The sequence below is a fragment of the Dryobates pubescens genome, chromosome 26 (assembly GCF_014839835.1).
Source record: "Dryobates pubescens isolate bDryPub1 chromosome 26, bDryPub1.pri, whole genome shotgun sequence".
Classification (NCBI taxonomy): domain Eukaryota; kingdom Metazoa; phylum Chordata; class Aves; order Piciformes; family Picidae; genus Dryobates; species Dryobates pubescens.
This window is the reverse complement of record NC_071637.1, coordinates 11,481,115-11,501,214: the sequence shown is the minus strand read 5'-3', so window position 1 is coordinate 11,501,214 and position 20,100 is coordinate 11,481,115. Positions and strand designations below refer to the sequence as shown.

Genomic DNA, 20,100 nt, shown 5'->3' with positions numbered 1-20,100 from the left:
CGGCATGTGAACCAAGCATGAGATTGCCTAGGCTCACATTGGCCTAGTCACTGAGAGAGTGACAGGAGTCCAAACCAGTTATCCCTCTTGACCTGCCGGACAGCCATCAAATGTGCTTGGGGGGATTGCACTCTTGCAATAGCATCTGGACCAACATTCAAGGGATACTGAGGCTGAATCTGCTGAGAACATGTGTCTATCTCTGGGCTTATGGATGGCTTGCCAGGCTGTATAGAATGGGATATTTTTCAGTAGGGACATTGAAATGTTTGGAATAAGGAGGATGCACACTCAAGTACATTTAATTTCCTAAATCTTTATGTAGTGTCTTAAGTTGGGTTTTGACTTTTTAAGAAGACTGGGTTATATCCTACATTTAATATTTTGTTGTAGCTGATGCTTTTTAAAAAACAAAGTTTCCTTTGCATATTCTTCTCCCACATCTGCCATGTGAAAGCAAAATCCACAGATCTGGGACTCAAGCAGACTGTTATTAGCAAGCAGTAGAAATAAACAGCTGGAAAACTGACCTTGTCAAGTGTTTGCTTGAGGCATGTACCTCCATTTCATTGCTTTTGTATTCATTTAGCTCTTTCCGAATTGCTGCCTGGAAAACAGAAAGTTAACAGGTGATTTTGTATTTACAAGCATTGTAAACCACCAGACTGCAGAGCAGAACAAGAGTTTTCTAAAGCAGAAAGAACAGGTACTGGCTACAGCAAAGGCTACTCAGCCAGCAGAGGTGATAAATTTCTAGGTTGTACTGACTGGTGATATGATCCTTCCTGTCATTCAGTACTGATTGCTGACAGGGGCATTTCTGTCTGAAGCAATTCTAGCAGGAGAATAAAACCACTGTGCTTATTGTCTCACTTTTAATAGGATTCCACTTAAAATTTATTAAAGATTAACAGAAGTTGCTAAGAAATTGATCAGCTGATCAAGTGACTGCTATGGGATTTCAAGGTGTGACATTTAAAAAATCGGGCTTGTCACAACTTGCAAATATCAGTCCAAACTGTGCTGTCACCTGTAGCCAGAGGATTACACACAGTCTGCAATGAAGCAAATTGTTCTCTTTTAGTGCTTAATACAATGAAATTTCAGACTAAAACAATTACAGCGTTCTTTTGTTTCAATGGGAACTGTGAGCAAACTGGATCATCTTAGTGCTTTTATAGATTCTTGGTGTAGTTTAGCCACCTCCAATGAGGCTTGTGCCTCATGTTTTATGTTGGAGATTTAGCTTATTAGAAGAATAATTGGGAAAAATAATGTCTTTGTCTACTCAAAGGCAAAATTTTCAGCCACAAAGATACGGTCAAACTCCTGATCCTGAATTCCTGACTGCATCACCAGTATATACATTTGGACTCTGACTTTTTCTTCTTAAGCTTATAAACTTGCCTGAGTAATGATATAAAACCAGTAAATCTAGAGAAAAACTTATTTTAATACCCAGTACATGCAAAACAAATAGTTAATGCCATTGATTAGTATCTAATAGCTTATTCACCATTTTAGTGAGGTCAAGAGAATAGCTACTGTTGTAGAAATACAGTGTTCTTCTCCCAGGTAAGGCCTCTAAAACTATTTGTTAATGCAGAATGAATTATTTGTTCTCTATGTCTCAAACCAAATCAGTAAGTAATGATTCTGTATTTGTCATTTCACCCAGTAATTATTTCAGCACTTCTGCCTTTTCTGTTTGCTGCAGCCCTAAAGTTTCGAAGCTTATTCAGCAACTCTTCTCCCTGGAATCATGCTGAGCTATTTTTCTTACTACTTAAGTGAAAGTTGAATCAGGATGTAAAGCAGCTGTGTAGCAGGTACGGGGTGGAACAAAACTGAGAGTTTGTGCTCATGAAAACGTAGGATCAAGTGACTCCTTGGACACTCACAGGAAACGAGGAAGGAAATAGTTGCATGTTTAGAAACCTAGTGGGGGATATTTGCACGTTTGGCACAAAACTTCCAGTCTGAGGATAAATGTTAATACTGCTTTGGCTGAAAATGTTTTTGAGTTGCAGTCCTAAAGCACTGAGAAAGATTGTGTCCACCTCTTCTTCTTTTCCTTTTTTTCCTTTCTAGTAGAAGGCAGCATTTCTATAAATGGCATTGGTTTATGACCATCTGCATTGGGCAGTGTGCTTTTAGCATAAAAATAATAGTAACTTTTACAGAGATTAAATGCCCCAGAGGTTAAGTGTCTTTGTAGAATCTGATGTATGGACAAAGCAGGCAGAAAGCAGCAATATGCAACTGCAATTATGTCAGTACCTTATCTGCTGCTGATAGTCTTGTCCATGGTTTATCTGCTCGTCTGTCGTAGTCCTGTGCTTTTGCCACTTCCACGTAATCACTGAATCGAATCAGGATTTTTCTGTCTCTCAGTTCATCAACTGTAGGTCTCTGGTTAAGCTGTATTAAAAAGTTTTGCAAAATAAAGCCAGAGTTAGTAACAAACATACCAATAAAATGTGAAACATTTTCTGCTTCCCACCCTTAGCTCAAGGTGCACTTCTGTATCTAGAATTAAAAAAAACCTAACCCCTGGAAATTCCAGAGAAAGAACCATCCCAGCAGAGAACTGGCAGGTGAGTGATCATGGCTGAAATGGAGTGGTGGGCTACAGCAGAGTGGATTTATAATGAACAAAAAAAGGAAGATATTTTAACCTGGGCAAATGCATTTAACAGGCTGTACAGGAATTGCAATGAATGTATTATAATCTCTGTAGAGCAGTGTATGCTGCAGAGCTTTTCTACTGCAGTCAGCAGCAGATAGTCTGTGTAAGGTTTTCAGGACTAGATCCCCTGTAAGAATTTCAATTTGTCTTTAACAAGTTATGACCATATTTGGCTTAGAATTCCAATAAGGATTCCTAGGAACAACAGTAACACAGTGGAGTTCTGATTCTGAGAACACCTTAAAAGCAAAGAGAAATGTACTGTGGGAGCACACCTGGTGCTCAGCAGGGAGTCGGCTCTGCTGATTGCTATACAGAATGATGTAGTCCTTTTCTAGCAATACAGTTGGAAAATCTGCAGTGTGCAAGCAAAAAGCCATATTCTGATTAAGCTTATGTGTAAATATTACACTAAGTTTCATGTAGCTGAGATAAGGTAGATGGTTTTTATAATTCACATTGCTAAGACACCACTGTGTCCCTGACTGGTTGATGTCATGTTACCTTTGCTACATTTCTAAACACTAATAGAAGGTATTGAAATATTTTACCTTTCTTGTCAGTCTCTGTTTTATTTCCCTTCTTTCTTCCTGTTCTGTTTGATCATTTCGTTCTGTGGAGAATATAGAAAGGAAAAAATGGTGACTTTACTCATGAGGAGTACTGGTGTTTTCCAAAGCTCCAGGCAATACAAATTAGAGCACAGAAATAGTAGCTAGTTCTTAGTTTTGTGTTTTGTTAGCTCAGCACATCTCTCTGGTCCTCTATGAGAATCTGTAGTTACTTCTCCGTAACATACTGGTGCCAGTGTCAGCTTTTCCTGTGCTCTAAACCCCAAAAAAGGATCTAATAAAACAACAAGCAACCAAAAAATTGTCCAAGTGATAAATTTTAGAAGGAGAGCAAAAATATTCTGTAGGTAATCACCATTTTTATGTCTGCATATTGCTGGAGCCATTCATTGCTGTTTAGCTGCTGGAAAGACTTCTTGCAGCTGCTCCAGGGAAACTATGGTCTTTCCAGCATGATCTTATTCTCAGGCTGCACCTTTAGATGGTCACACTGACAGTAGTTATCTCTGACTTGGATGGGGTTTTTTCCTTCTGCTATTCACGCTATGCCACTGACATTAGAACCTCTTCACCCTCGTGGGGTTTTCTCTTGTAGCGTTCTGTTCTAACCTAAGCAGCTTTCCTGTGTGTTGTGCCTATTGACATTCAAGCCGTGATAACTCCTACACACTGGAGCTAAAAATAGCGTGGAGTGCTGTAACACTGTGAGAAATGCAGCCCTTGCCTTGGGAAACCAGTTAATGGCGTTGCTATTTCTAGTACTATCTGTTACTAAATTAAGGCATGAGCCTATGACCTGAACAAAGCTTGAGACCTAGAGAAAAATGTTTAACCATTCTGAGATCCTCTAGGTACTACTGTGATATTTTATTACATCATTTGCATGAGGTATTTCCAGTGTTAAAGCACACACTTGATTTTTAATATGCCTCAAAAAAAGCAGCAGCACTGCAGATGGGTTTCCCAGATGCTATTTTTAGTAATGAAGCATTCTTCTCCTTTCTTTTTATGCTCATTAGATCACATTGAAATGCATAATTTAAAATACAGAATTGTGGGTAGCTACAACTGGTTATAGTAGAAATGTAAATCAAATTAATCTAAAATGCTCTAGTGTGCTATATTACAGTTTGGTGGCAAGGGACACAAATGTAGCAGAGAATAGGACAGCTAAATTTAGTGCTGGCAGGGATGAGCAGCTATTTAAAACTGGAATGTTTAAAAAGAGAACAGGCTTTAAAAAGCAGAGTGTATTCTAAGGTGTGGGGATACCTGTGAGAAGGTACTAATGCTTTATTCAGTTTTAATTCACCCCTTTAGATACTCCTATCTGCTTGTTTTTTGATCAAAGAATTTTCTGTGGCATGGTGCCTTTTGAAGATATGACTGTGATATGCACTGAGAGAATTCCCAAAGCACAGCCCCAAACACACATTTCTGATAAAGAACACTTCTCCAAATGTACTGAATGTGTGTTGTGACCCATTTCTGTGAGACATTCACTCAGCTTCAGTACTTATTCCCAGCTTGAAGAAATAAAAGATTTCTTTTAGAAAAAAAATAAACCAAGCTGTGATGGGAAATGCTAGCAAGGGTACTGTAAAACTCAGGCCTTATTACAGACCAGCCAGAGAGATTTCTCCCAGCAGCATCCCTCTGCACTTAGATCCATTCATTAGTGAGGGCTGGCTTCATAAATCTCAGTGGAGAGACACTCCCAAGTATGAAGTGGCATGTGCAATACTGTAATTCATTTCGCTGCTCTCTGAGTTCTTCAGGGAGCTCTCCACTGTGCATGACTCTAGAACAATTGTGTTCAGAATGAGCCAGGGACTGTACAGTGCGCTTTAAGAGAGACTGCTTTCTTGAATGGGAGCAGCAGCTTTCTGCTGAATACAGGAAGAACATGTTAATGCCTGGGTCACAATTTTAGTCACGCTTTCTGGTAAACCAGCAGTGTTTCCACAGTTGAAGGACTTAAAGCCAGCATTTTCATACAATGTTGTTGATCTAAGTTTGCATTCTATTAGTTTTCTATCTCAGAAACATCACCCTAAGGGAGGTAAGAAGTCACTTTTTTTTTTTTTTTTCATCTTACCAAGATTTGTTTTAAATTAACAGAGGAGTTGCACTTAGGCACTTGCAATATGCTTCTCATTTTGACAGAGTTGGACAAATACGAGTTATTGGTCCTTAACACAGCTTTGGGGGTGGGATTGCTTCCATTTGCAGTATGTATGAGGAACATCAAAGACATCAGGAAACTTCTGATGCAACTGTACAAACCCTTACAGTCTAAAGGAGCTTGTAGTGATTTCACTGAAGGGCACTGGTACAGCTACAGCTCTGCATGTCAGACCCAATCCAGGTGATTTTAAATTCCCTAATGAAAACGTTTCTGGCCCTGTTAATGAAAGGAGACTTTAATAATTTCCAAATTCACTCACAGCTGAGACTAGAGTTGTTGCATCTGTCCAGCCTTTTGCAACTGGCACAGCTAAGTGATGACCTCAGCTCGGCACAAGACACATAGCTTTTCATATAATAGAAGAGATAAATAAAATAGAAGTGGTTCTGATCTCAGCTGAACCTGTGTAAAGCCTGAGCAACTGAGCTGAAGTCAATACATTTGCTCCATGCTGGGAGCTCTTTAAATGAGATACAAATCTAGACCAGTATGTTTAGCTGGCATTCAGGAAATATCTTTAATTCTGCTTTATCTTCTTTCTGCTTTATCTCTCTCTAAGCTCATTATATGAATGTATTCAAACTTTTTATTATTAAAGCTGGTCAGTTTAACCCAGATTAAGGATGTAACCAGTACACTTCAAAAAGTAAACATACAGGAACAGATTTTTTCAGTAAAGATCATCTCTTCCTCAGCCAGGAAAAAACCCAAAGGAACAGATTTTCAGAGCTCTTAAGGCACTAACTCTTGAAAATATGGCCCTGCATATTTCAGAATCTTGGGTTACTGCTCTTGTCTGTTGTGCTAGGCAACTGGTGAAGTTAGGCCAAGTCCAGACAGTCACATTTGCAAAGAACAGATCTTGCTTCTCGTTTTGCTCTGCACATGTTAGATATATCTAATTTTACCATATGTGATGTATGCATTGGAACAGGACTAAAAATACTGATAAATGTAAGTGGAATCCCTTTGTGTTAAAACTGAAATGAAATCCCCAGTAACTTCAATGGCAAGACCACAAGCTTTTTTCTATGAACTAATAAGAAAGTTCTGAGACATTAAATTGTAGGTAATGAACTGTAGGTAACTTTTTTTTCCCCTAGCGAATTGCAACCACATTAATAACTAATGATACATTAAATAGCATAGGCAGCATTACTTGTATGACATAAGCTTCTGTGGCTTTGTATTTTGTGCTTGTTTAATGAGAAACAAACTATTGTTAACAGCAATCTGCTTTCTGCCTTTCAACACTAAACAGATGATGAAAATACCAACAGCAGACTACTTTGAGCAAATGGCCTCCTTTTTTCTCTTGTCTGAGACCCATAATGGAGACACAGTCAAAGTTCTCTCTCACCTTCCCCGAACTCAGAGGATTTCCAGCAGTTGTAAGGAAAGTGATTTTGCTCATCACTGGTTAGATCCCCAGGTCAGAACACCAATCTTTGGCCAGACTTGCAAGTTTCTGCCTTACATCTATTTGAGAGATGCTGAGAATATTTCCCTGGGGCAGCCTTTATAACAGTCCCCTAATAACTCTAATTTGTCAGAACTTGCTCAAAGAATCACATCTCTGCAAAGATCCTTTCTCCATCCATTTTAGCCTTGGTGGCTAGTGCCCAGTTTGCCATGACAAATGACAGTCCAATTGTCACTACGCTGTGTGACACTAAGATGGTAATCCCCTCCTAGACATCCATACCAGTGTAATCAGAATGATAATTGTTGGAAAGCCTAAATCTGGACAGGTCATTCTTTTCTCTACTAAATTGCTTGCCTTTATCAAGCAGTAAACAATGCTTCCTGCAGGATTTCAAACCCATGAGACGTAAAAAAAGTTTCAGGTACAGAAAATAATCCCAAGTAATGGATTTATTTAAAAATATTATGTTCCACAACTGCAGCCCCAGGTTTCAGCAACCACACCGAAAATACTCACGTTTAAGGATATTTCTTCTTTCGAGCTCCTCAACAGCAGGTCTTTGGCTGAGTCGCCTGCGGAAAAACACCAAAATCACATTTTGTACCATGCCTGTTTCTTGGAAAGTCTGCAGTATTCTGAGTTCTGGTTGGTGTTTTCCTTAGGGAGGGGACTACACAATCCCTCTCCAAAACTCGGGAAGAAAAATATACAAGACTCCTGGCACCAGGATGCTTCCTTGTATTATTTTTCCCAAAAGTCAGCAATGCAGGTAGAAGTTCTCCTCTAGTTTGCTCTGCTGTCAGTGAAACACTTCCACAGATTGTGCATCCTTTTCACTATACTTTCCAGACAGTCATTTGGAACCAGTGCTCTCCAATGGTTAAATTTACTCTTGAGAGGGTATTTAAGGTGGTTATCAAATCAGTTCTTCTGTAGCTATCAATGTCTCTACCTTTTGTTGTCACGCAGTAGCCAGCTTCCTTTTCTCTAGTAACACCGATGGTGCACCCTGACAAACCGCAGACTTGCCAGAAATAAAGCTTTCCCGTGGTCTCCTGACTACACATCTAACAGACCAATCCAGCAGCTCTTCTCCTGCCTGCTGAATAAAATTCGTGTGCTGCTCACAGCCTCATGCTGTCTGAACGGAGTGTCTTGTGCAGTTTCACCTCCCCTTTTCAGTAGTGCTGCTTCAGGATTGAGTCTTCAAATCATATGATCAGTGCCACAGCGATTTTATTCTGCATACTAAATGAGACTTCCCCAGGAGACACTGGTAATGTCTGCAGAGAATCTCAGGTAACTGAACCCCTCCCCTAGGCACGCACACACACACACAGAGGCTGCATTTGCTTGCTTTCAAGTAATCATCTAGCAAGCAGATCGGAAAGAGTTTACGATGATTTCTGGCTTGCCTTCTGGCAACATTAACAATTCTCATCGTCTCCTTTTCAGCAGATGTTGCCAAGCCAGAGATGAAGTTACAGAGACAAAGAAATACTCAGAGCAGAGACCACACTGCAAACCACTGCTGCAGTAGTTATCCCTTTATAGGGAATAAAGGAATGATTATCAAGTGATGCTAGAACAAGATCGACGTCTTATCAAATACAAAAGAGATGAGAAAAAATGAGAGAATTGTTAACAGACTGCAAAGGAACTGGTAAAAGTAACTGATTCATTTTTCCTTGCTTTATAAGCCTTGCCAAATATACCTTCAAAATCAGCTCTCTATTCATAAGTTGTCAGAACAGCAGCCCAATATATGATTGCAAGTCCTTATCCTTTTAAAACTAATTTCCCTGAGATCACTGGGAAAGCTCTCATCTCTGGCAGCAGGAATGCATCACAACTACTCTACCAGATTTACACCCACAGAAAACTTAAGATGAGAAACTCTTCTGCTTACAGCCTCTCATTCTTTCTACCTAATATTGCATCACCTGATGTACTTCTCCTGGTCTCTGGATTTCTCTTTGGAGTAATGGGTCAGCAGTGGAATAATCCAAACTGAAACAGGAATGATGCCGAAATGCCCTGCTGAAGGCTTTAACCATGTATTTTCAATTCCTGTTACCCTTGGACTCCTTCCTCCTCCCTCATTTCCCTGTATTGTCTCAGAAATTATACAACTCTGGCTAGGTTTTGTTTGAAAGAGATTAATGTGCATTTTATAATATAAATCATGGGAGAATGACTTACTCAGAGAGCTTATCTGCAAATGAAAGGTCCACCCCACCTGCTGCTCACATGCCTCACTCTCTAGCCACTCTTAATTACAGCCCTTCCATGAGAGATTTATAGATTCTCCCAGAATCTGTATGGAGGCCCCTTTTAAACTGGGGGATTAAAAGCCTAACAGAAATTATGCAAGCAGTGCACATGTATATAAATGTTCTTTGTTATCTTCTCTTTTTATTTTTGTATATATATTAAAATATGGAGGTACAATATGTAAAACCTCATTTTCCTTTTGGCTGCCACTGATCCACTCCTGGAATTTGCTACCCCATTAGCTTAAATCAAGGGATGCCAGCGATGAACTGGCAGTGCCTCAGTCAAGGTGACTGCAGCTGCCTCAGGAAAACTGAGCAGAACTGGAGGCACCAATGTCATGTCCCTGTAAATGATGTTTGGATACAGTTCAGACAGTTTGCTGTACACATGTCAGTGATGTTCCAGACCAAAATCTGAATAATGTTAAAGCAGTTACCAGGGTGGGCAAGGGACACACAACACTACATAGACAGCTACTTAAGTTCAGAAAAATAACAAAGTTTTTGTGTTATTGTTGTTCTGTGCAAAGCAAGCACAAATTTTCAAGCAGCAGGTGTTCTTCAGCTGTTTGAGGTTTGGGGAGTGTTCTGGGAGTATTTTCAGATTACCTTTAGAATGTTTTCTCCAGTGATTTGGCCTCAGAAAGGTGTAAGTGGATAAATCTGTACATTGCCATCTCTCAAAGCCAAAGACTTTGTCTCTGCAGTGTTACTCCTGAGGGTGAGTGGTGCTCCTCTCATGGCAGGTAAGCTCAGTCACCTGTGGCTCACCCCAAGAACACCCTGCAGGTATGGCCATGTGCATTCTTGGTCTCAAAGTACCTTGGGTGCAGAGAGTCTGCACATGGCCAGGAGATACTTGTTTTCTCCATATAGTGTGCACATGGAAATGCAGTGATGTCCATGACTGCCTCTGAGGGGGGTAGTAAATCTACACGTGTCTGGCTGTTTCCCTTGACGTACTTGTGCAGTGTCTCATTGTAGCCAAGCAGGCTGCCCAGGGAGAGAACGAGTCCTCCCCATACCAGCCTTGTGGGTGGGGAGGTCTCTGATGGCTGGGCTGGTGGACTGGGCTGCAGCTTTCCACTGCAAGAGTCTGGTTTGAGGACCTACTAATTAACATTTGACACATGTACAAGCACAGATGCTGGAGTTGGCTTCAAGGGGAAAACCTCTAATTGCTACTCCCCTTTGGAGCAAAGTCACATGCTCATGAGCCCAGCGACTCTCACATGTTCCTGTCACTGCTGATCAATAGATCAATATTTACTTCACACAGTCAGATTGTTTCCTTCACATTCAAGGAAATGAATGTACTGGGACCAGCATCACACTAGGGTTGATACAATTGTCTGTTACAGGAGACTGAATCTTCAGCACTCTAAGGATCTGCATGTCACTAGGATCCCAGGGTATACTATCAGATGGGCAATGCATCAATGTGTCCTACAAGCAGGAGAAGCTGCCAAGTTCTCTGTCCTCATAGTTAACCTCAGCAGTGTCTGTTTGTCCGTTGTGGGAAATGCATCTCAGCAAAGCCACAACAGGCTGTGGGCTTGCAGGGGTGGGCACAAAATAGCTGATGAGAGACAAATTTGGAACAGGTACAGCCCACCTCTAGGTGCTTGGGTCTATGCTGACTTCCCACATCTCAAACAGTCCTTCCTTTCTGGTTTTTCTTACTATACAGTCTCATCTGCCTAGCAGACCCTAGCAAGCGTTCAGTGGAATCCAGTGCGAAATAAATTGTGCTCTTGGTTTGTGGGGTTTCTTATCTGTCCCCAAAATGTCTTCCTTTCTTTCCCAAATATGCTTTTGCATAAAGTCTGCTTCACAGTATCTGTATGTATGATTTTCATAAAGTTGGATTTCTTTTGGATTTGTAGCTGAAGCCAAAAGACATACTTCTGAGTCCTGGTTCAGGTCTCTCAGTTAGATCCATGTGACTCTAATAAGCTTCTACAAAGGCAGGGGTGTGTGGGCACGTGCATATGCCTGTGGACTCTGGGCTGACAGGTGAGCAATCAATCCAGCCTTCAGTAAGTGTGCTGTAGCCAGCAGCAATTGTATTGATTGTCTCTCGTGACAGGTGGCTTTGCAGATAGAGTTGGGAAGGGAGGTGGTGGGGAGGATCCCTCTCACAGGAGAGCTCCAATCCAGGCAAAGGGAGGAGAAATGGGAGTGCCTTGTGCTTGCTCACCATAAAGCAGCTTGAGTCTACTACCCAACAGGAGGTAAAGGCTCTGCCACTTAAATTGGCATCTCTGTTACCAGAACATCATGTTCAATTCAACAAGAAGTTTATTTTCATCCTTCCTATAAGTAGCTGTGAAGAGGATGTGTGCCAGAGCTTTGAGTCACCCACGCACTGCTCTGTGGCAGTGCAGTACTGCTTGCAATATACAGTTATGGGTAGTAGTAAATCTTCGGTAGGAGGGACTTGCCTTCTCCAGTCTACAAAATTAGAAAGGCAGACACTGAGACACAAACTTGTTTTTACCCCAAGGTAATTCTGGAGCATGTAAAAAGTGGTAGCTGGGTGATGTGCCAGCATTTCCTACAACACGATAGGGTCTCTGCCATTCTCTGATAGTAGAAGACTACAGAGCAGTGTGAAAGGGTGAGCTGGCATGGCAGATTCTGAGAGTTGCATACAAAAACATTACTGATTTAAAATTGCCCCATATTTGTGTCTATATTCCTATTTTTTGCATCTCAATACCAAACCTGCCTTTGCATGTCCACTAGAAGACACTGAATAAATGCAGAGGCCAAATATTTTGCCTTAATTACCTATCTTATTCCTTTGTTTAGCCTTTAGTTCTGTCTGGATTTTCAAAGCTGCAAATCAGAAAGCATTCAGTTACTTATGTTGTCACTCATTTCCCAGGCACTTACAGTTGTCCACTGTTATAATTTCTGTGATATAAGCCCTGCAACATGGCATTCAGATTTCAGTTGGAATAAAAACTGCACACTTGCCCAGCATGACCCTTGTATCATAACTCTCTGTCCCTGAACAACCTCCATCCGTGTGACAGGGTTGTTATTGCATTGTGTTAGTGATAAGCACTGTGTGGGTTGAAACACACCAACACAGGCAGGAGCTAATTATGTGAGAGGATTCAAATGGAGAAGGCTTTACAGTAATCACTGTTTTCACCACCTGTGAAAGTCCTACTGCATTTGACCTTTGGTTTCATGGTTTTCTCACTGTGTGAGGAAGAACGGCCAGACAAGGCTGGAAAGCAGAGCCTGTCTCTCAGTTCAAAGGCCTAATGCAAAGCTCAGTGAAGGTGCCAAGCATTCTTCCACCATCTTCAGGAGGTTCTTGCATTCAGACCTCTCTCACCATGCAGTTAAGGACTTCTGGAGGATGTTGTGGCACACTGCAGGATCAACACAACATATGAGTTGTCATTTTTAGCTGAGCTAATGGTTAATATACTAGAAGTAACCCACCTACGCTGGGGTGTAAGTATAATAACTGCTTATTTGGGAACAAGGAGCTTTCTCCTCTCCCATCCATCTGCTCCCCCACTCTGTGGTTTAGCAGAGCTGCTAGACAATGGATCTGTCCTGTTTGTAACAGAATTAAAATATTTAATCATCAGGGTGACAAAAGTACAACTGATTAGTCAGGCAAAGACATGCTCATAGTCTGTAGTTTGATGAGCGTTTCTTGTGGTAGCAATGTCAGCATGAGCAGTGCTATCACTTGCTCTTGCTTCTGCTTTGCCTTGCAGCTGGGCAAAGAACTGGCTTGGGGAATACATTCAAGTTAAAAATAGCTCAGTCAGAAAACTGCTGAAAGAACATCCTCTTCAAGTAAGAGTAGAAGTGGTGCAGACTTTCAGTGCAGCTCCTCGGCTGAAGTCTGATGAGGGCTCAAGGCTGTGTATAAAAATGTAAGTTGAAGGGTCTTCCTACTGAAACCACATGCTGGTTATGATCTGGGTCACACTGTGCAGGTCACTGAAAACAGTGAATAATGTTTCATTGCAAAGCAATAGAATTTGTCATTAATTTTTCTCTCTCTCTCTGAAGCAGGAGTCAAATTTGAGCACAAAAAAAAACAACAAATAAAGGGTAATTTTACACATCTCACATTTGGGCAGATTGAGAGCATTGTGTGTGTGATGCTTCAGGACAAGCAAACACAATCCTATAAATCCCAGGGTTTTAATTCTATCCCATTATGTATGTATTACCATTGTATTATTTTAAATAAAGACATCTTCCACTGCTGAAGTGATACTAAAATCAACTCTGACAGCAACTGCTTGAAGCAGCAGTAGGGAGTCTGCAAGTCAGTCACTAGCAGACAGGAAGCAAATCTCAGCCTAGTGGTGGGGACTGCCACTTTACTGAGACTCCCAATACCTCCCAATACTCCTGGGTGCTTATTGGGTAATGATATGTACAAAAAGAAAAAAATAGAACATAAAAAAAGAAAATAAAAGAAGATAAAAGTTTGGTTGAACTTTATAAAATATGCCTAATACAGTACTTGATCTTCACTGTGACTGAGGCTGGCTTGCCAGCCACCCATGAGCCCTATAAAATAACTGTCTGCAGTCTCATGACTCAACTTCCAGGGCACTCAGGAATGAGGTTTTAGCCAGTACAGTCAGAGGGAACAGGGACAGGAGGACAGAAAGACATGTCAGTTTGGACTGCAGCACTAGCTGTGTTTCAGACTCCATCAAACAGGGATACTGTACATTGATGGAATTGTCCCAGAATGTCCTGAATTCAGCTTGGCTGCTCACTGTTGCACAGCTAGTGTTAAGATCCTGCAATATTGTCCACTTAACCTACAAACAGTTGGCCCTACCAACAGATGCCACTGCAACGTGCAACTGTGGGATTTGGGTCACTGGAAGAAACCACAGCTTTGGATTTGCACAGAGCAGACAAAGAGATATTGGTATGTATAGCTTGTCAGCCTGCCTCTGCTGACTGTATGTAAATTCTCCTCCACCCCCCATTTAATGCAAAATTATTTGAGAATAGCTGTTCTTGCCATGGATACAAGCTGCTGAAATCTTCCCCATGCAGTGTGAGCTCTGGAGAATACACTTCTCTCTTCCCTCTAACCTGTATTTGTATACAAAGGGGCCTTCTGGCAATCTGCACACCCTGTGAGGTGGCAAATAAACATCTGCAGGCACATTTGTCATTGCAAGATACTGCATAAAGCAACGGCAAGGATTTACCCCAGAGCTTAGTGGTATCAAACTGCGTCAGCCTACTAACCCAGCAGCTTCACACCCTGACAGGAGAGGGCATGCTGTTGTGCTTTGCATACTCTGTGCCAAGGGACGGCTTTCTTAATTACTGAAGTAAATCAAGGCAAATGCAGTGCTCTCTTGGCTTTATGCAATCCCTAAAGAAAAAAACAACACTAAATGGTAGTGATTGCTAAAGTTACAAATGCTTCTGGGATAGACAGTCCCTGCTGGGACCATATGTGTAACTGTACACCTGCCACCAAATGACAGGAATCTCTCTGGGAACGCTCTCCCTGGCAACACTAGTACTTTCTAGTTCTCGCCTGTCACTCGCCCACATAGCATCCCCAAAAGGATGGGATATCCCTCCCTTCAGCTAGCACATCACCATCTGTTGTACTATTTTCTGTTTCTCTCGTGCACACTATTGTTAGCCCAGCATTTTTCAGCACAGAGCTAGACCAACAGCTTGCCATCGGGACAGCATTAACCAAGGCTGGCCAGAGCCACAGCCCCTGCTCACAGCATGGGCTGAATCCTGCTTCTTTCCTGCATTCCCATGTATTTTATTGTAATCTTTTGCCTTTTCTTCTTTTTTTTTTCCCTTTTTTTTTTTTTTTGGTTGAGATGATCAGCTGATTGTCATTGCCAACTGTGTTCCTGTTTATCAGCACACAGAATGAATGAGGATTTCTACAACTCAAAGACATGGCCTGTGCACTCTGTAGGGGTGTGGTCACAACAGGAATAATTTTGTAGTTACTCCACCAGCAGATCTCACAGTGCTCTGCAAAGCTGGTCTGTATGGTTATCCCTATTGTACAGAATCACAGAATTAACCATGTTGGAAAAGACCTTCATGATCATCAAGTCCAACCTATCACCCAACACCATCTAATCAACTAAACCATGGTACTAAGTGCCTCATCCAATCATATTTTAAACACTTCCACAGACAGTGACTCCACCACCTCCCTAAGCAGCCCATTCCAATGGCAAATCAATCTTGCTGAGAAGAATTTCTTCCTAACATCCAGCCTAAACTGCAAAATTGTTTTAGAATTGTTGGGGTTGGAGGGGACCTCAAGGATCATCCAGTTCCAACCCCCCTGCTATGGGCAGGGACACCTCACACTAGATCAGGTTGCCCAGAGCCACATCCAGCCTGGCCTTAAAAACCCCCAAGGATGAGCCTTCTACCACCTCCCTGGGCAAACCATTCCTGTGTCTCACCACCCTCATGGTGAAGAATTTCTTCCTAACATCCAATCTGAATCTACCCATTTCTATTTTTTTTTCCATTCCCCCATGTCCTATCATTACCTGTCCCTCACCCATCCCATTTTAACCCCAAACACAGAGCACCTGGGCTCTGTTGGAGTCTCCTCCCACCCCAGGTGTGACCACTTTGCCTTCCCCACCCACTCCCCTTTTTAATCGCCTCCAGGAACGGCAGAAGCCCCAAACTGAGCCCATCTGGGCTGAGGGATCCTCCTCTCATCACTGGTGAGTGCCCATGCTGCACACTGGGTGATGGTGGTGGTGACAACAAAGGCCGGGGGGCCTGGTGGCCCCCCGGTTAGGTAGGAAGAACTTTGATGGTCCCTCTACTATCATCCATGGGTGCTAGCTGGGCCTCCTTACTGGGGCTGAGCTCCTCTGTGTAGTATCTTGGCTGGTGAGGGTCTTGCCCCCAGCTCTGGCACGGATGCAAAAATGGTGGTGGTGGAGGAACAGGAGCTGTTTAGTCATATGATATTATGCTAATTGCCCTATTTTTACCTGGAGGGCCCTTGAGTCTGCTCTCATTCAATAAATCTCTGCCTTTGTGCCTCATTTACAGACCATTTCTTCCCCCTCACTGCTTCTTTTCAGAAATAAGGAAAGAAAGGAGGTAAAAAAGCAATAAAGCGTATCTGGAAAATGCATTCACTTATCAATCAACTCTGAACAGGAAGCCTTCAGGAATAGGGGCAGGTTGGAAAGTGAGAGTCACTTATGAATCACGAGACAAATGTCATAAAGGACAGACAGAAAAAGACTGCATCTTCTCCACTGTGGTTATGTTTCATGATAGTAAATGCAGAGGGGAAAAAAAAAGTTTCAAGCTGGCTTGGAAATCTCAGTCATGCTTCTCTACAGAAAAAAAAACAGTGAGAAAGGGACATTGTGACAAGTGAATACCTACCCTTCATACAGAAATACAGAACTAACCACGTTGGAAAAGACCTTCCAAATCAAGTCCAACCTATCACCCAACGCCCTCTGATCAACTAAACCATGGCACCAACTGCCTCATCCAGTCTCTTCTTAAACACTTCCAGTGATGGTGACTCCACCACCTCCCTGGGCAGCACATTCCAAGAGGTAATCACTCTCTGTACAGAATTTCTTCCTAACATCCAGCTTAAACCTCCCCTGACACAGCTTGAGACTGTGTCCTCTTGTTCTGGTGCTGGCTGCCTGGGAGAAGAGACCAACCCCCATCTGGCTACAACCTCCCTTCAGGTAGTTGCAGAGAGCAATAAGGTCTCCCCTGAGCCTCCTCTTCTCCAGGCTAAGCAACCCCAGCTCCCTCAGCCTCTCCTCACAGGGCTTGTGCTCCAAACCCCTCCCCAGCTTTGTTGCCCTTCTCTGGACATGTTCCAGCAAGTCAACATTTTTCCTAAACTGAGGATGCCAGAACCGGACACAGGACTCAAGGTGTGGCCTAACCAGTGCTGAGTACAGGGGCACAATGACTTCCCTGCTTCTGCTGGCCACACTATTCCTGATACAGGCCAGGATGCCATTGGCCTTCTTGGCCACCTGAGCACACCTGACTCCTACTTACCACCCTCAGACTCCTGTCGGGGGGGACTGGTTTCAACCCCTTACCCCTACAAATTTAGCTTAAAGCCCTGTCAATGAGTCATGCCAACTCCCTTCCTAAATCCCTTTTTCCTTTGTGGGATAGGCTATTCTCATGTGCTAGGATCTTTCTCCCCCTCTGGAAAGGATGTACTCCATCTGTTGCTAGTGGACACAGCACCATAGAAAGTTCCCCAAGATCAAACCCCCCAAAATTCTGTTGGTGGCAGCAGCTGCTGAGCCACAGATAAGGAAAACATGGCAATGTGTTTTGTGTGGAAAACCAGACTGGGAGATGTCCAGGGGATTCACTTTCCCACCACAAATGGTATTTTAGTGATTCTGTTTTCCTGTATTTCTAAATGGGGCTATGTCAGGAGTATGATTGTTACTTGATGCCACAAAGCCTGGCACTGAGCATTACAGACAGGCTAACTTACGTGAAAATGCAGAGAGGATTTGAATGCAAACATGTCATCCTCCCGTTGTCTGCTATTCCCCAGAGCTTTTTGGGACCCTCCCTAGTTCTGTTTAGAATCCTGTATTTAGTTATGGTAGTATAAATCCAATAAGAGATTGCTGACTAATTTCAGTCAGGACAGAACAGTCTAAGCTTTTGGTATGGGGGTTGCTCAGCTGAATAACATGGAAGAATTTAATTATGTAGCATTTCTCATTGACCTGAACATTCAGCTTTGACATTACTGCTATGATTTGTTGTGATACAACATGCACTGTCTTTTACTGTCAAAATACAAGGCTGTGACACTAAACTTGTGTGAGGTCTCCGTGCTCTTGGGGAAGGATTCTCTTTTACCACGTCCATGTCTCCTTGGAGTTGCTGTCTGTCTGCTAAGTGACTGCTAGAAGAGGGATAAGCTAAGCAGAGCAAGTTAAAGTGACAGTGACTTCATCAGCGCTAGAACAGGCCTTGACTAGAGGCTAATGACCTCCATCACACAGTCATTTTCTAAGCTTTTGTAGCATGCTTTTTGCCTTGCTGCTGATGCACAGCAAGTCTCTCAAATGCTACATTTAAGTGGTGGGTTTCTAGTCCACCATGAAGTCCCTGCTAAGCTCACGCTTCCTGCTCTGATCATCTTGGGTATCTTCACAGAGCTGTCTCTCACTATTATGTTTTTCCTTTATGTCATACACAGGCTGCAAAAACATTTTAAACTCAGTGGCATGATGCCTATAACTCTCCTTACCATGTTAGTACTGGTTTGTTTAACCTTTTCTTGAGAAGGAGGCTTTTTCCCTTGTTGAGTGGCATTTGCAAGTGCTGCAGCCACTCCCTGTGTTAATTACAATAATAAGGCTGCAGTGGAGCCTGGCTGGAAGATGGCTTTTGCAGACACCTACAATTAGCCTGATCTCTTTGCAATAGAGAGCACTCTCTTTGCTGCTAGCTGGAGAGACTGTTCTGAGATCCTGGCTTTTAATATTTTTTTAACACGATTTCTGAAAAACTAATGAAGTAGCCCTTCCAAATTTAATTTGCTTAATGAATATGATCATCTCAAGCAAATGACAATGGCTGCTCATCTGTGAGCCATGCAGCCATGATTTTTGAGGGCCTTCTTTTGGCAGCGAGGCGCTCAGGTTTTCATTCTGGTGTTTGTCTCTCGACCAAGCTTTATTTTGTATAGTTTTAACTGCCACATCTTTGTGCACCAATGGACTAACTAGATAGAAGTGACTTCTTTCTAATGCAATTTGAGAGTCAGATTTTACCAACATGCTGATTCTTCAAGCAGGTGTGTTTTCCTAGTTACCTTCACACCGTCCCCTGCGTAAGTGGGCTTTCAACAGAAGGAGGTCCTCGGGCTCTTTTTTATTTCACTGGATAAATAGTTGAGCTTGGATGGATAAATGTGGGAGCCCTTGTTTGTCTTCTGGTGTGTTACACGCAACAGCTAAAGAAAATATATGAAATAAGAGTGCTTCCCTGGGGGGGGAAACAAAACAAAACAAGAAAAATCTCTCCAGAGTCTGGGGAGGTCAAGGAAAAGTGCTGACCACTTGGATGAACTAATTATCCTTAAAAACAGATACTGAAGGAAACTTTCAGTGCTCTGTTTAACCCAAGTAGCTCCCAAGCTATACAAACAAACCTGCAGCTTGCCTGGTGGGCACAGGCAATGGAATCAAAAATATTCAGCTGGAAGTACATTTTAATAATTAATCCAATTGTACAATATTTGTTAAGTAGTGTTTAATTAAAAACAAGGACCTTCTGTTCTGACTTGGTTTCTCTCCTTCCTCCCCCCCTTCTCCAACGCCATTTCTCAATATTTATTTCTTTCATTTTTCCCCCCACTTACCTTCTCTAAGGTTATTTCAAACAGGTAGAAACTGCACTAGGCTGACCCAGTTTTTGCGTATGAAAGCAGCAAGCCCAAGCCTCTGATTCATGAGGGGAATGAAGATCTTGAATGAGCCAAGCTAAAGAAGTTGTGCTTAGAGCTGCAGGAGGAGGAAACTGTAGTAACTCTAGTAATTTGGAAGGCCAGCAACTGCACTGTATGAATTGCAGTTTCCTTGGATCGCATGTGGTGAGCCAGTTCTTGGAAGAAAGTCCAAAAATATGCTCAAATTCCTCATGCAAAGGTGCAGATGACTCATCTGACAGCACTGCCCCATAAATCAGCGATCACGTACTGCGGTGGTACCAGCCATATGCCCTCCAGTATGGTGTGCAAATGTGACACTGCACAGTAAGGAAGCTTTCGCTTTTCCCTTCCCTGAAATGAAAGCCACGCTACAGATTTTGTGGGAGAAGTGAATTCCGTCTACTTGGGTATTCTGCAGGCAACTCACAGGAACAGTTATGGTGAAAAACATTTATATCCAGTCTGCATA

At 42.4% G+C, this 20,100-nt stretch overlaps 1 protein-coding gene across 3 annotated transcripts in view; it reads right to left on the bottom strand.

Moving 5' to 3' along the window:
* The window catches only part of PHACTR3 (phosphatase and actin regulator 3), a 111,775-nt gene that overhangs the window by 2,767 nt on the left and 88,908 nt on the right, over positions 1-20,100 (bottom strand). For all 3 annotated transcript variants that reach the window (XM_054173546.1, XM_054173548.1, XM_054173549.1), the window contains exons 9-12: positions 7,392-7,447; positions 3,241-3,302; positions 2,281-2,421; positions 531-607 (exon numbers count right to left, since the gene is read on the bottom strand). In XM_054173546.1, the coding sequence (XP_054029521.1) occupies positions 531-607; positions 2,281-2,421; positions 3,241-3,302; positions 7,392-7,447 (336 nt within the window). The remainder of the gene's footprint in view (positions 1-530; positions 608-2,280; positions 2,422-3,240; positions 3,303-7,391; positions 7,448-20,100) is intronic.